Here is a 14,942-nt window from a genome sequence, read left to right as displayed (position 1 = left end):
CTTGCTTAACAAAAGCTAGACAAATAGATTTTTGTAGATTGGAAGCCTATTTGCAGGGTTATTTAGAAAACATCACAAACTAGGAATACGATAGGAAGGAGAAAGGCTGGAGAAGTGATCAAGTAAGTAATCAATTGTTACATTTTAGCTTGGTGTAATTTGTGCTTGCTAAGACCTTGAATCCAATATAGAAAGACTCTACCTCTAAGTGTCCGTGGTATGATTACACAGTCTTCATTATTGTTATTAATAGCTATTCTAAAACAACAGCTACATGACTATAATGTACATTTATGTGCAAATTTTTGGTTCGGTATATGTCTTAATTTCTCAGGGCATATGCTAAAAAATGAATTGCTAGGTTATATAGCAATACCAAACTGTTTTCCTCAGTACTATGTTCCCATCAGTACTGTATAATAAGCATTCCAACTTCTCCACTTTATCCAATATTTAATACTGTATCTTGTGAAGTAATATCATGTTGTGGCTTTGATTTACATTTTCCTGATAGCCTGATAGCTAAAACTGTTGAGCATTTTTATTTGCTTATTTGTATCTCTTGTAGAAAATTTTATACAGTCCTTTGACCTATTTTAAAAAATGGGTTTTAATTTATTGAGTTGGAAGATTTCTTTCCTCCTCCTCCTCCTCCTCCTCCTCCTCCTCTTCTTCTTCCTCCTCCACCTTCTCTTTCTCCGTTTCCTCTTCCTCCTCTTCCTCCTCTTCCTCGTCCTCCTCTTTCTCCTTTTTTCTCCTCCTCTGCCTTCTCTTTTCTCCTCCTGCTCCTCCTTTTTGCTCCTCCTACTTTCTCCTCCTCCTTCCTGCTCCTCTTCCTCCTCCTCCTTTCTCCTCCTTCCTCCTTTTTTTCTCCTCCTCCTCATCCTCCTTCTCCTCATGCTTCTCTTCCTCCTCTTCTTCCTCCTCCTCCTGATACCCCCCCCCCAAAAATTAATGGTATTATTTTCAGTTCTTATTATCAGCATATACTTCTTTTTAAATTAATATTTCCTTAAATTTGATGTCTTGAGCCAGAGAGGTAGTAGAGTGGGTAGGTGGTTTGCCTTGCACACGGCCAACATGTTTTTAATCCCAGCCTCCCATATGGTCTTCTGAGTACTGCCACAAACTCACAGCCTGGAATAACCCCTGAGCACTGCTAGGTGTGGCCCAAAACCCCCCTTCAAAAAAATTTATGTCTTAAATAGGCATTGGTACTCTAGGCGCCAGCAGTCTTTACAGCAGTCTGTAAAATCAATATTTTAGATTTTGAGGAATACGCCATTTTGTTCTACTGTTGAGGATGACATGGATGGTATATAAATGATAAATACAACTGCATTTCCAAAACAACTGTTATTTGTTCAAAAATAAATACTAAACTAAATTTTACGCAACTAAATTTTGCAGTTCCCCTGCTCTGGATGTTATTCAAACAAGTGTAATTTTTTTTAACCCTTAATTGAGAATACTATCTTTACAGTATTATGTTTTTAAAGACGATTAGATATTATTATTATTATTGTTTCTCCATTTCTCTTTTGTTTACTATTTGCATGGAGTATTCCATTCTTTTATTTTCAAACTATTTGTGCCTTTAAGGTTAAAGTGTGGTTTCTATAGATACCACATAGTTGGGCCACATTTTGAGATACATTATACAAATCACTGACTTGATTAGCTTTTGCAATTTTTTTTAATTTTACTTTTTTTGGCCCTGGTTTTACTCCTGGCACAGCCTAGCTGTGTGGGAATGACAGATCAGCACTTGGGCTGGTATAATCTGTCCAGACTCAGTGATTCTGGGGATATGCAGGATGTAGGAACCCAGGACAGGTCACACAAAGTATGCATCCCGGCTCTTGGGCCCTGACCTTTGATTAAAGTTCTTATTTGAATTTAATGTAATTACTAATAAGGTAGGATTTATATTGCCATTTTTTTCTATTTATACAGTTTGTCTTCTTTGTTCCTATGTATTCCTTTCTTCTTTTCTGTTAAATGTGATTTCTAGTGTATTACCTTAATGCTCTTTTTGTTTCTTTTGCTTTATTTCTGAGGGTTTTTTCCCTTTGGACCAATTGGGGGTATTATCAACATTCTAATCTAAAATAATTCAGTTCAAACTAGTAGCAATTTAATTTTAATAATATTTAAAAATGTCTTTAAATGTAATTTTCCCTCCATCTTCTTTTATTCTAGTAGTTTCATACAAATTACACCTTTGTGCTTTATAAACCATAGTTTTACAATTTTTTTCTTTAATTTTTATTTGAATCAGAAGAAAAGACTTACAAACAAAATTACATTAATTCACACATTTACTTGTGGAGTTAATTTATTGGAGCTTTTTATTTCTGTATTTGGCTTTGTCCTGATGTACTTTCATTTCAGGTTGAAAGACTCCCCTTAGCATTTATTTTAAGTCAAGTCTACGAGCACTTATTTTTGTCCCTTTTTTTTTACATTGATAGTAGTAAAATTGTTCTGTATTATTTTGCTTCTTTTTTATATTTTAGTACTTTACAGTATGTTTAGTTGCTCATTTCTTAATGCTTTGCATCATTCCACAGAATGAACATACTAAAATTTTATTATCTGTTCTACTGTTAATAATCTTTTGGAAGTGAGAGGTTTTTTTGTTTGAATCTATGATAGATAATGTTTATATATTATAATTTTTGAGTTTTATTTACCAGAGACAAACCCCACAAGGTAATGGCATATGATTCTTTTTACAGTTGTTGAATTCAGTTTACTCATGTTTTATTGAGGATTTTTGCATCTATGTTCACAAGAGATGTATCTGTTTATACTAAAGTCTTTGTCAGATTTTAATAGTCCTCTTTAATTGTCCTCTGATCACTGCTCAGGAGTGATCCCTGAGCACAGCTAGGTGTGGCCCCAAAATACAAAATAAAAAAGGTATTCTAAGAATTCTCTGTCTCTTTTTTCTGGAGGATCTCTGCGGAGAAAGGTCACAATTTCTTCTGTGAAACATTGGTAAAATTCACCAGTAAACCCACAAATCTGATACTTTGGAAGATTATTAAGTCATTCATTTAATTTCTTTAATAGACATAGGTCTATTCACACTATTTCTTCTAATATGAGGTCTGCAGTGTTGTGATTTTCTAAGGAATTTATCCTTTTATCTAGTTACCAAATTTGTGTGTATGTAGTTACATAATAATCCTTAATTTTTTAATTCCATAAGATCAGATCTTGAAAGCACATATTTTGCTTCTGATATAATTATTTTTGTTAGCCTGATTATAGGTTTTGATTAGTGTTATGATAGTGTATCTTTCTCTGTCCCTTTACTGAAAAATAATTAACATGAATTTTATCAATTTACTTTTAATCTATATGTCTTTTATTTTTTAAAGTAGGTATCTTGTAGGCAACATATAGTTGGGCACTCTTTTTATTTTTTTCTAAATGTACTCTAGCAGCCTTTCAGTGAAATGGGGGGCAAACTTTGATAGCTGATATGGTGTTGGAACATTGTATGCATGAAACCCTATTCATTAACAGTATTGTAAATCACAGTACCTAAAAAAATTTGTTTTTTAGCTAGCAATAGAGCATCTATATGACCCAGCAATTCCACTAACTGGCATTTAGCTCAGGAGCACAAAACATTAACTCGAAAGATATGTATACAACTCTGTTCATTGCAATATAATAACAGGAATATGGATCACAACCCAAATGTCTGATGACCGATGAATGGATAAAGAACTTATAGTATATATCCATAATGGAATGTTTTGCAGCTAAAATAAAAGATAATCTTGTTGTTTGTTTGAACATGGTTGGAACTGGAGGATATCATGCTAAGTAAGATCAGAAATACTAGATGATCCTACTCATCTAAGGTATATAGAGAACAAACCGGGAATAAGTTGTAGCAAATGAGAACATATTCTTGATCTTGGATCACGAAACTGAGATTACCAAGCTGGTGGGGGGTGGGAGTGGGAGAAAGGAAGCAGGAGACCAGAAGTGACATAAGAACTGATTGAACCACAGTGAGATACTGTGGTTCAATAACAAAGAAAAATAGTGATTGAGGATCTTGGACACAGTGGTGGTGATAAAAGTGCAGTAACTCTACATCAAAACCTTAAAAGTTAATGTTATTATAATCATGTTTTCTCAACTACAGTAAATAAATTTTTCAAAGAATTTGTAACATTTCTGTCAGGGTAGTTCAGCTGGCAACAAATTCAGTTTTATTTATCTGAGAACATTTCTACTTCACTTTTGAAGGATAATTTTGCAAGGTCCAGAATTTTTGACAGCCAGAATGATAAATCCAGGATTCAAATTCAGGTTTAGATGACTCCAAAACCTCTGCTGTTTACTTTGCTTTATTGGCTGGCATGAATGTCTCAAAATCATAAGATATGTGAAGGGAATCCTTTCTCTTTCTGTAACTGGGAGCAAACATCATTTTCATCACTGGACTGTAATATATGCTGTATCTCTGGGCCCTTCTCTGGAAGTAGCATGTAATATGGCTCCACTTATCATAATATCCTTGGGGATCTGCTTGCTCCTTCTAAAATTGTGGCCCACTTAGGATACCGATCAAAGAGAGAGAAAAAATTTGAGAACTTAAGATTGCCACAAAATACTTGGTAACGCATTTTAGATTTTCTGAACATAACAAAATGCCTTCCAGTATCTGTATACATAAAGTAGTTTTTGCAGTAACATCCATTCTTGTCAGATTAGAAATAAAGCATTTACTCTGCCCTTCTCCTTAAAATGTAGGGATATCTTTTATTTCATAGGTATATGGTACACTTTTGAAAATACAAACTGACAGCTTGCTTTTTTATTTAGGTCTAACGGTAACTGCTGTGAAAGACTCAGGAGAATGGAATTTAGAGGCTGGGGCATTAGTCCTTGCAGATGCAGGCCTCTGCTGTATTGATGAGTTTAATAGCCTCAAAGAGCATGACAGAACCAGTATCCATGAAGCAATGGAGCAACAAACCATAAGTGTTGCTAAGGCTGGGTAAGAGTTCCTTTTCTTTAAAACCTATGGGAATAGTGAAGTCGAATATAGTGTGATTATGGAAAAGTGTGAACCTTATTGAACTGCAAAATGTGCTTGGTCATATTATAAATGATTTGTCCTTCAAAGTTTCATTTTTTGGCGCATATGCTGCCGAGCCCATGTGCTGCTTGCACCCACGTGTCTGAGCATATGTGGTGCCCAAGCACATGTGTCACCTGCATCTCCCCTCTTGAGATGTGTACTTTCATGCCTTCGTGTCTAATGCTGGGATGTGTGTAGGGCCTCTTTCCGCACCTGTAAAAACGTGCATTCTCTCTTGAGCATATTACTCACTCTCACTCTTTCTCCCTCCACACCTTCAAAAAAACCCTCCAAATAAGATCTATTTGCTACCAAAAAAAATTTTTCATTTTCCATGGAGATGTGTGAGGAAATAAAAATTTAATTATTAGGAGATACAAGGAACAGCTGATGTGTAAAAGTAAGTTGACTTATTTTAGAGACGAGATAATATGAAGAGCTTTTAATGCAGGACTTGGTTCATTCTCTCTTGTAGTAATTGACCGATATAGGCATACTTACAGTTGTAGATATTTTGAAAGATTTGAGAAGAAAGAATAAATAATTTCTCTTTACAGTCACATTCTCCTTTTATAGCGTGAAGGAAGATTGATCCCAGGATATAGAAAACTAATGATAACAATGTACATACCACAAAATGAAGTATGTATTATGACCTAAGTCTTAAAGGTTGAGGTATATGAGTCTCTGGCTATAAATAATCAATGGCAAGGAAAAATAAGGCCGATTCAGATAAAAATCAATTCACCTAGACATTGAAGTGCTTTTGGAAAATTTACTTGACTACAAAGTTTGACTACCAAGTAGGCTGCCAAATCATCCAGATGTATAATTGAGTAGCCAGGACTCACTCAGTCCTATTGCTGCTATTATAATATGAATGAGGACAAGCTTATCAAGCAAACAGGGTTTCAATGGAGTCTTCAAACAGTCGCAGGTATTTGAGAGCAAAGCAGACACTAGTGTATGTAGATTCTGTGACATCTACTTGCAAAGAACAAAGAGAGGGGTAGCTAATAACAGGATGTAACCCATATTAAAAATATGTAAGAGGGGCTGGAGAGATAGCACAGCTGGTATAGCGCATTGCCTTGCACGCAGCCAACCAGGGTTCGATTTCCTATATGGTCCCCCAAGCACCGCCAGTAGTAATTCCTGAGTGCAGAGCCAGAAGTAACCCCTGAGCATCTCAAAGTGTGACCCAAAAGAAAAAAAAAAGATGTAAGAAAGAAATCAGGTAGCACCATTAGCAGATCTGTTCATTTAGATCAATATATATTCATTCAGTTTATTTTGTTTGCGCTTACTACTTGTCATCCCTGTGCTAGATATTTGAGTAATACAAAGATGATTACAATGCTATACTTCAATCAAGTTTTCACTGTTTTGTTGAAAATGATAGACAAAACAACAACAGAAGGTTAAGTGAATAATAAAAGTGCTATGAGAGAACATATTCTAAAATAATTATTGCTTCTGAGCTCTTTATCAAGAAAAATTATATATATACAATTTATAAGTATTTTTAAGGCTACTTTTTTCCTCATTATGCTCCACTTAATTAGCACCTTTGCTGGGTAGTAGAATCTGTGGTTTATTTTGATAGGCCTTTTCAGGGCAAATTTGTAAAACTTTAAAAGATGGACAAGAAATAAATCCTTTCATCAGGGAAAATTAGGACAAAAGCTGTGAATCTGTTTTAGAAAAGGAGAAAATATTTTATAAACCACTTGTACTGCCTTAACCTCTGCTAAGTGTGGATTGGTATAAATCTTTTTGATATATCTAAGTGCCAAAAGTTCCAAAAGAAATGTTCTTATAAATAACAATTCGCCTATGATAATCATAAGTTGAGTAATCTTGCCATAATAATAACTGCTTTATATACTAGAATAGCTTTTCACACTAAGGTATTGTTCTTTTCAATCTGTCACAGAGCAGTATGCTTTTAAGTACAACAAAATTTTTAATGAGATTTTGAAAAGCATATAAGATACATGCTTTGGGGTTTTTGGTTTTTATTTATTTTTTACTTTCACTTTACACTTAGGATATAATAAAATTCAAATGACAAAAAAATCAAAATTTTTCTTGAAAAGGTATCATATTGCTGAATTTACAAGGAAGTCAAGGGAACTTAATTCTAGATTGTGACAAAACCTCTAAGGAGCAATGAGGCATCAGTCTGTGTAACCTTGAGAGGAGGAGATGATTGCCAAAAAGGAAAAAGAAATCACTAGGTTTTTATACATTCCCTACAGCCTAGTATAGCATGTTGATTTAGAATGACCTGAAACTCACAATCAGAGAAGTTAGTTCTCGTAAGGCTTTTTCTATGTGTCCCTGCTCACAGGATTAACTGGGCAGGGCAGAAGACCTCTTCTGTGTAAATGGGCACAAACCCTACTTGCTTCCCAGATACATCTCATGCAAGCAAAGACCTTACATCAATGAGGCTCTGGCAACAAACCCTCATCCTCAGAGCCTCTAGAGAGAAAGGGGGAAAGCCACAGAATTCTTATCTCTGGTAGAGATGAGCTTTTTCCTTCTCTCCCAGGCGAACAAAGCAAATAGATTTCTGCTTCCAGTAGAAGTGTAGAAGCTGAAGCTGTTTTACTCTGAGGTATGGGCAGACCGTGCCAGTCCAGGACCCTGAACCAATATATAGCAGGGATTTGTTCCACTGGGAAAGAGGTAGAACCCCCCCTCTACAGGTCCACTGCAGCTTTTAGCTACCGCAGGTTGGGGTGAGTGGGGTGGGAGTTAACTTCAAAACTCTTGGAGAGAAGAGCCACAGCTCTGTCTGAGACCAGGAGACCAAGAACTACACTAGCTCCAAAACAAGCCTAAACTGAGGAATAAGCAAACCAGTCTACCACTGGAAACCCACCTCTCTGTGGCACAGTATGCAGTGACTGCTAGTAGCTGAAGGTAGAGCAGAAATTCTGAAAGTGTTTCTTTTTAGCTCTGCACTGTAATCCTTTTCCCTCTCCCACTCTGCCCTCCCCTGTTAAGCACAAAGTAATGGCAATTCAACACCTAAAGAAATCTTTTTGGTGAGCCAACCATACCCAGTGATGCTCAGGGCTGACTCCTGGCTCTGTGCTCAGGAATCACTCCTGACAGGGTTTGGGGGACTCCTTTATAAGTGGGAGGTTTGGGTTCAATCCCCAGAATCACATGGTTCCTGGAGCATCATTGAGACCAACCCCAAGCAACATACAGGAAATACCCCCCTGAGCTTTCTTACCAATACTTTAGTAAATTCAATCCAAATATGTATAAAAAGGCTTATAATCATTGTAACTCACAGCATTACCAAAATCAAAAGGACAAAACATAGTCTTCCAATAGATAAAATAAAAAGATTTTCTATTGGACATAGTTACCCATTCATGATAAAAGTTCTCAACAAACTCGAAGTCTCTCCACCTGTTTCATTGGCATCTATGAAAAATCTACAAGAGATATACTTAATAGGTAAAAGACTGAATGTTTCCCACTTAGTAGTAATTCCCACTTGGAAACAAATCAAGGGATTCAGTTTTACAATTTCTTGTTACCATTGTACTGGAAGTCAGGTCTATTTAGTTAAGCAAGAAAAGAAAACAGAAGATGTTCAAACTGGAAAAAATTTAAAGCTGTTTGTATTTTATATAATGTTACCATATCAAATAATCTCAAAAAATAATGAGATTCCTTGAAAAAGGTTAAAGTAAATAAGTCATGTAATAAACAAATTTTAAAGAATGTAGGTTGATTAGCATCTACAGTCCTACTAGTAAACAATTGGAAACTAAAGTAAAACATTCTAATTATAGTAATATCCAAAATCAGGAAATGCTTAGAAAATAATCTGGAAAAATTAATTTTATATTTTTACCCTGAAAATGATAAAACAGACCAGAGAAATAACTCACTGTGCATGTGCTTTGCGTGCATAAGACCTGGGTTCAATTTCACTGCAATACATAGTCCTCTAGGCACCAACAGGAATAACCCCCAAGCACTGAACCAAGAGTAGCTCCTAAAAACATTTGGATGTCACCCAGAAATCAAAATGAACCAAATCAAGTCTCACTGACCAGAAGACTGAACATATTAAAATGTAATTTCTTGTCACTGAAAAATAGTACAGTGGGCGTGATTCCTGAGTGCAGAGCCAGGAGTAGCCTGTAAACATTGCCGGGTGTGGCCCCAAAACAAAAACAAAGTAATTTCACTCCAAAGTGACCTATAAAATCAGTATAATTTCAATCAAAATCCCAAAAGGGCCTTTTTTGCATAAATGACAAGCTTATTTAAAATTTTATATGAAAAAAATTACAAGAACTATAACACAGCCAGAACAATTTTGGGGGCAAGGAGGAAAAGAGTATTTACTTATTTCAGGCTACCATAATTAAGATGTTGGAGTAAGGAAAAATATAGATCAATTGAATGAGAATAATGGTCCAGACAGATAGATAGTAAGTAGGTTTTCAGGAACGATGCCAAAATAATTGAGTGGAAAAATAGTCACCTCGAAGAATTGGTTCTGGAACACTTGTATATCTATTTGCCAGTAAGAAAAAACATTACTTATATGTAAATGCTCATAGCAATTATATTATTAAACACACAAGATTAAAAACAACCAAATAGATCCATCAACTGTTTAATAGATAAACATTTTGATGCATCTATACATTTGGGCCCTGCTAGCAATATAAAATTAGCTACTGGATATTGAAACATGCAGTACTATGATTGAATATTAAAACTCCACGTTAAATAAAATATGCCAGACATACAGTTAGGATTAATTTTTTATAAATTTTTTTCTCTTTTTGGGTCACACCTGGCGATGCACAGGGGTTACTCCTGGCTCTGCACTCAGGAATTACCCCTGGCAGTGCTCAGGGACCATATGGGATGCTGGGAATCGAACCTGGGTTGGTCACATGCAAGGCAAATGCCCTACCCGCTGTGCTATTGCTCCAGCCCCATCATTTTTTATAAAATGTTTGAAAAAGTAAAACTATAAAGAGAATGATCATTGGTTGCAGGGGTTGAAAGTCAGGAAAGAAGAATGACTGCAAAGAGAACCTGAAAAACTTCAATATGCTGTATGTAAATAATACCATAGTAACCCTTAATTTAAAATATATGCAAATCTGTAGTTGGTTTTTAGATTCAACAAACATGAAATCACTTTGTCAAATTGCTATTGAAGTTTCTAAGCAGTTCATTCTTTCTGTAGTTATCTCCTCCCTGACTGATAACAGTATATGAACAAGATCACTGTCAGTTATTGATCTGGGTGGTAGACTTGTACAGTAGGATACAGTAGGATAGTACATAGAAATAGTGGGGAAAAGAATACATTTATCTTTGGTAAAACATTTATTTAAGTGGAATGACATTTTACAAAAGAAATAGTCTTAAGCAATTTTCAAATTGGATTTCTTTCATCTATTGGGAAAGGAATGGACTGGCAGATCAGGAGACCAAAGATCTGAACTTTAATTATTTTGCTATTCATATTTACAATCAGTTTTGCATTCTTTATCCTCTAAATCATCTGTCAAACATATAGGTTTGACATTGCATCGAAAGGTCTGTTTCCTGAGATATATAGACCTGCCCTCTGTATTATCCCTCTGGACCCAAGTAATATTCTTTGACTTTGATCTGTTTGCTTTGACCTGTGGACCACTGGGCGGAGGACCTAAGAAACTGCATGCAGCAGTGGGGTCCCTGGGCCTCCTGAGCACTACTTGGGAGTCCCCACCACTCCACAGTGCCATCTCTTAGACAGAATCACAGTTCACTGGTAGAGAATTATCTACGTTAGCCGTTCCCTGGAGGCTTTAGTCTACAAATCTACAATAAAAAATTATACATTAAAGAATTTGCTCTTTTCTGCTGCTGGAAACCTTAAAAGTTTATTAAAGAAAAGCCCTTCAAACACCACACATAAGACGTCTTTTATTTTGACTACCACTTATAAGATCCAGAGTCGGGGAGGGGGACATACCTACAGTGCTGGGTAGAAATGGGGACCATAATATGTGATGCTAGGATTCAAACCAGAGTCACAGCTGCTACAGACTTAAAATTTGTACTCTTCAGCTCCAAGAGCCAAGATTTGTGCCACACTGTGCTCAGGGATCACTCCTGGTAGATTTGGGGAAATGTATGGGATACCAGGGATTTAATCCAGGTCAGCTGAGAAAGCAAGCACCCTACTCCCTGTACTTTCTGATCCAGAAAAGATTTTTATATTTCAAAATTAAGTTTTAAAATTTTAGTTAGCTCAAATCTGTCAGTATGACATGTTTTATCTGTACTAAGAACAAAAAAGTCACACTAATACAGGATAGAATTTTGATGACTGATAATCCCATCAGCGGCCAAGACTCAGAGACTATAAAATCCAGATCCCGGAACCGCGAATGCGGCCGCGCGACATCTTATCAGAACTTTTTTTATGACATCTTATTATCTCATTCCTACTTTGGACAAATTTGCTGGCTATCGAATGTAGCCTGCCCACAGGGCAGAGTCTGGCAAACTCCCCGTAGCGTACCAAATATGCCAAATACCAGTAACAATGATGGGTCTCTTTCTCCTAAAGAGCCTTGAATATAATCTCAGGGCTAGGATGAAAGAGACGTTACTGGGGCCTGCTCGAGGCAATCGACGAATAACAGGATGATGAAATGAAATGAAAATGATAATCCTTGTATATTGGACAGCATCCAGTTACAATATCAATATAGATTACATTCACAAAAGAAAACATTTTATTCAAGTTTCAAAAAAAAAAGTGGGAAATTATGAACTGAAGAAAAAGGTCAAGTTGAAACCAGAGTTTTCATTTGGTAGAAGCTGAAATCAGTGTACACATTTATCAAAGAACTGTTCTGTATGGTATTTCTTAATATTTTATTTCTATTTATTTATTTTTATTATTCGCGGCCACGCGACATCTTATCATCTCATTCCTACTTTGGACAAACTGACAAGCTACCGAATGTAACCTGCCCTCACAGCAGAGTCTGGCAAACTCCCCGTGGCATACCCAATATGCCAAATACCAGTAACAATGAAGGGTCTCATTCTCCTAACTCTGAAAGAGCCCTGAATATGGCACTTTTTAAAAAATCTCAGGGCTAGGACGAAGGAGACGTTACTGGGGCCTGCTCGAGGCAATCGATGAATAATAGGATGGTCGTGATCGTGATCGTGATCGTTGATCTGTTACCCCTCTGGTAATCAATGAGTTCATTTTTGTTTCCTTTTTCTCTTTTCTCTTTATTATTATTACTATTGTGTGTGAAACTTATTTAGAAAGATGAGAAAGGTGGGGGCTGGAGTGATCGTGCAGAGGGTAGGACTTTTGCTTTGCATACAGCCAACCCAGATTTAATACTGGTCTTTTAAAAAAAAATTTGCCTCCCCACCCCCACCCCACATTTTTTGCCCCCTCCCCTCGCCCCCGGAGTAATTCTTAAGTGCAGAGCCAGGAGCAACCCCTGAGCATGGCTGGATGTGACCCAAAAAGAAAAATTCAAAAAAGAAAGATAAGAGAGGAGAGAAACGAAGAACTACATGTTTGAGAGAGAACACGGGCTTTTTCAGAGTGAAAATTAGTGAGCAAGGAAACAGAGAGACCATAGAGAAAAGCGAGACACATGTTCAATAGAGAAGACAGACTTGAAGAGTAACCCTCCCTTTTCTTTATTATTTTTTTAAAAAGGAAAGTTGCATTAGCTATGCTTTGGAGATGAATAGGGTTTACATATTTTTCTTTCATTTTAACCCCTTCTTATGATTAGATCCCAAATTTAATGTATTTAGCACTTCACCTGGTTGCATGAAGTCCTTCATTTTTGAAAAAAATGAAGATACCTACTTATTCAGTACTTCAATGCTATCTATACAAGCTGCACCCTCCACCACAACCTTTTATTGTTGTTTCAGTGACAATGTGATACTTGAACACTTGTTTATGATGTTCACCAAGGGTCACACTCTTTGTTGAGGTGCTCACACGCGTGCAGTGTGCCAGAGATCACAAACTTTGTTGTACCACCAAGGATCACAAATGGTAGTGCCACTGATATTGGCATGTAAAGAGATGAAGGGGTGTAACTCCAGTCTCACATCACTCTTGCACGGAACTAACCCAGGAAGTTCATTTTCTTTGAGTACTGTATTATTTTGTGTTGTAATAATGGTTTTGTGCATTTTTCAAATTTTCATAGCTATGAAGAATTGCTCTGCTGGATATGAAAAAGTTAGCTCACTCTTTATTTTCTGAAATTTTTTGTGGTGTGTTGCTATTGATAAATCCGATGCCATTCTGAAACCCTTTGCTGTATTAGGTAATTTGACTTTCATGCGTAAAGGCCTCAAAAGACTTTTTTTAAATAACATCAAGGTACAGTATATTAGATCATATTGGTTGATTTTTATTCATGGCCATATTTTCTGGATGTTAGTCAGCCTTTTGGAATGCAGAACTCTTTTGTTCCTTCAAATTTTTCTTGAATTATAGTTTATGTTGATTCTATCCTTTGTTTTGTTTCTATATTTCAGTAATTCTAATTATATGTATATTAGGTTTTATTTGCCTGGATCCTATAGCAGCCAACTTTTAAAAGACATTTTATTCTTTTTATTTATTAGGGTTTTTTTAATTGAATCACTGTGAGATACATAGTTACAAAGTTTTCACGATTGGGTTTCAGTCAAGCAATGTTCCAACACCCATTCCTCCATCAGTATACATTTCCCAGCACTAATCTCCCCAGCCAGCTCCCTGCTCCTCTATCTCTCTCTCTAACTCTCTCTCTCTGCAATACAGATATTGAGGGGCCTTCATGTTTGCTCCTTTACTCACCTTTAGAACACACATCTCCCACCATCCAGAGCGATCCCTTCTAACCATCATTGTAATAGTGGTGCCTTCTCTGTCCCAGCTTCCCTGTCTCCCAGCACCTGAGGCAGGCTTTTTACTGTGACTAATCTTCTTGGCCTTGTGTCTACTGTCCTTGGGTGTTAGTCTCATACTATGTTTTTTTTTTTTAATATCCCACAAGTGAGTGCAGTCATTTTATGTCTGTCCTTCTCCTTCTGACTCATTTCACTCAGCCTGGTACTCTCCATGTCCTTTCATTTATAAGCACATTTCATGATTTCACTTTTTTTCTAACAGCACTATAATATTCCATTTTGTAGATGTGCTATAGTTTCTTTATCCAGTTATCTGTTCTCAGGTACTCAGTTTGTTTCTAGATTCTGGTTGTTGAACAGTACTGCAATGAACATAGAAGTGCAGGTGTCATTTCTGCTGTGTGTTTCTGCACCCCTGGGGTATATTCCCAGAAGTAATATTGCTGGGTCATATGGAAGCTCAATTTCTAGTTTTTTGAGGAATGCCCACATTATTTTCCAATGACTGGACCAGTCGGCATTCCCACCAACAATGGAGAGTCCCTTCCCCCTCACGTCTACTTCAGCACTGGTTGTTCTTGTTCTTTTTGATATGTGCCAGTCTCTTGGTATAAAATTATATCTCATTGTGGTTTTGATTTATATCTCCCTGATTATTAGTGATATAGAGCAGTTTTTTATGTGCCTTTTGGCCATTTGCATGAGTTTTGAAAGAGCTGCGTGGAACGGCAGGCCACAGGCTGGAGGCGGCTCCAAATTAGGGCCACATTCTACAAAGACCTAATACTGAAATCTGTTAGCTATTTTAATTCCTTCTGTTAACAATTTTCAATTAAAATTTTACCCTGTCCTTTATTTTCTTTGGCACCTTGGATTTGAATGTTCA

General features: G+C 36.5%; 1 protein-coding gene across 1 annotated transcript in view; it reads left to right on the top strand.

Annotated features, from left to right (window-relative positions):
- MCM9 (minichromosome maintenance 9 homologous recombination repair factor) overlaps positions 1–14,942 on the top strand; it is a 79,241-nt gene that overhangs the window by 43,262 nt on the left and 21,037 nt on the right. Inside the window, exon 8 of the mRNA XM_056125062.1 lies at positions 4,855–5,029. Coding sequence (XP_055981037.1) covers positions 4,855–5,029 — 175 coding nt within the window. The remainder of the gene's footprint in view (positions 1–4,854; positions 5,030–14,942) is intronic.

This window comes from Sorex fumeus, unplaced genomic scaffold (assembly GCF_029834395.1).
Source record: "Sorex fumeus unplaced genomic scaffold, SorFum_2.1 ptg000054l, whole genome shotgun sequence".
Taxonomy (NCBI): domain Eukaryota; kingdom Metazoa; phylum Chordata; class Mammalia; order Eulipotyphla; family Soricidae; genus Sorex; species Sorex fumeus.
The sequence above is the reverse complement of the archived record's forward strand: the minus strand, read 5'-3'. Positions and strand labels throughout refer to the sequence as shown.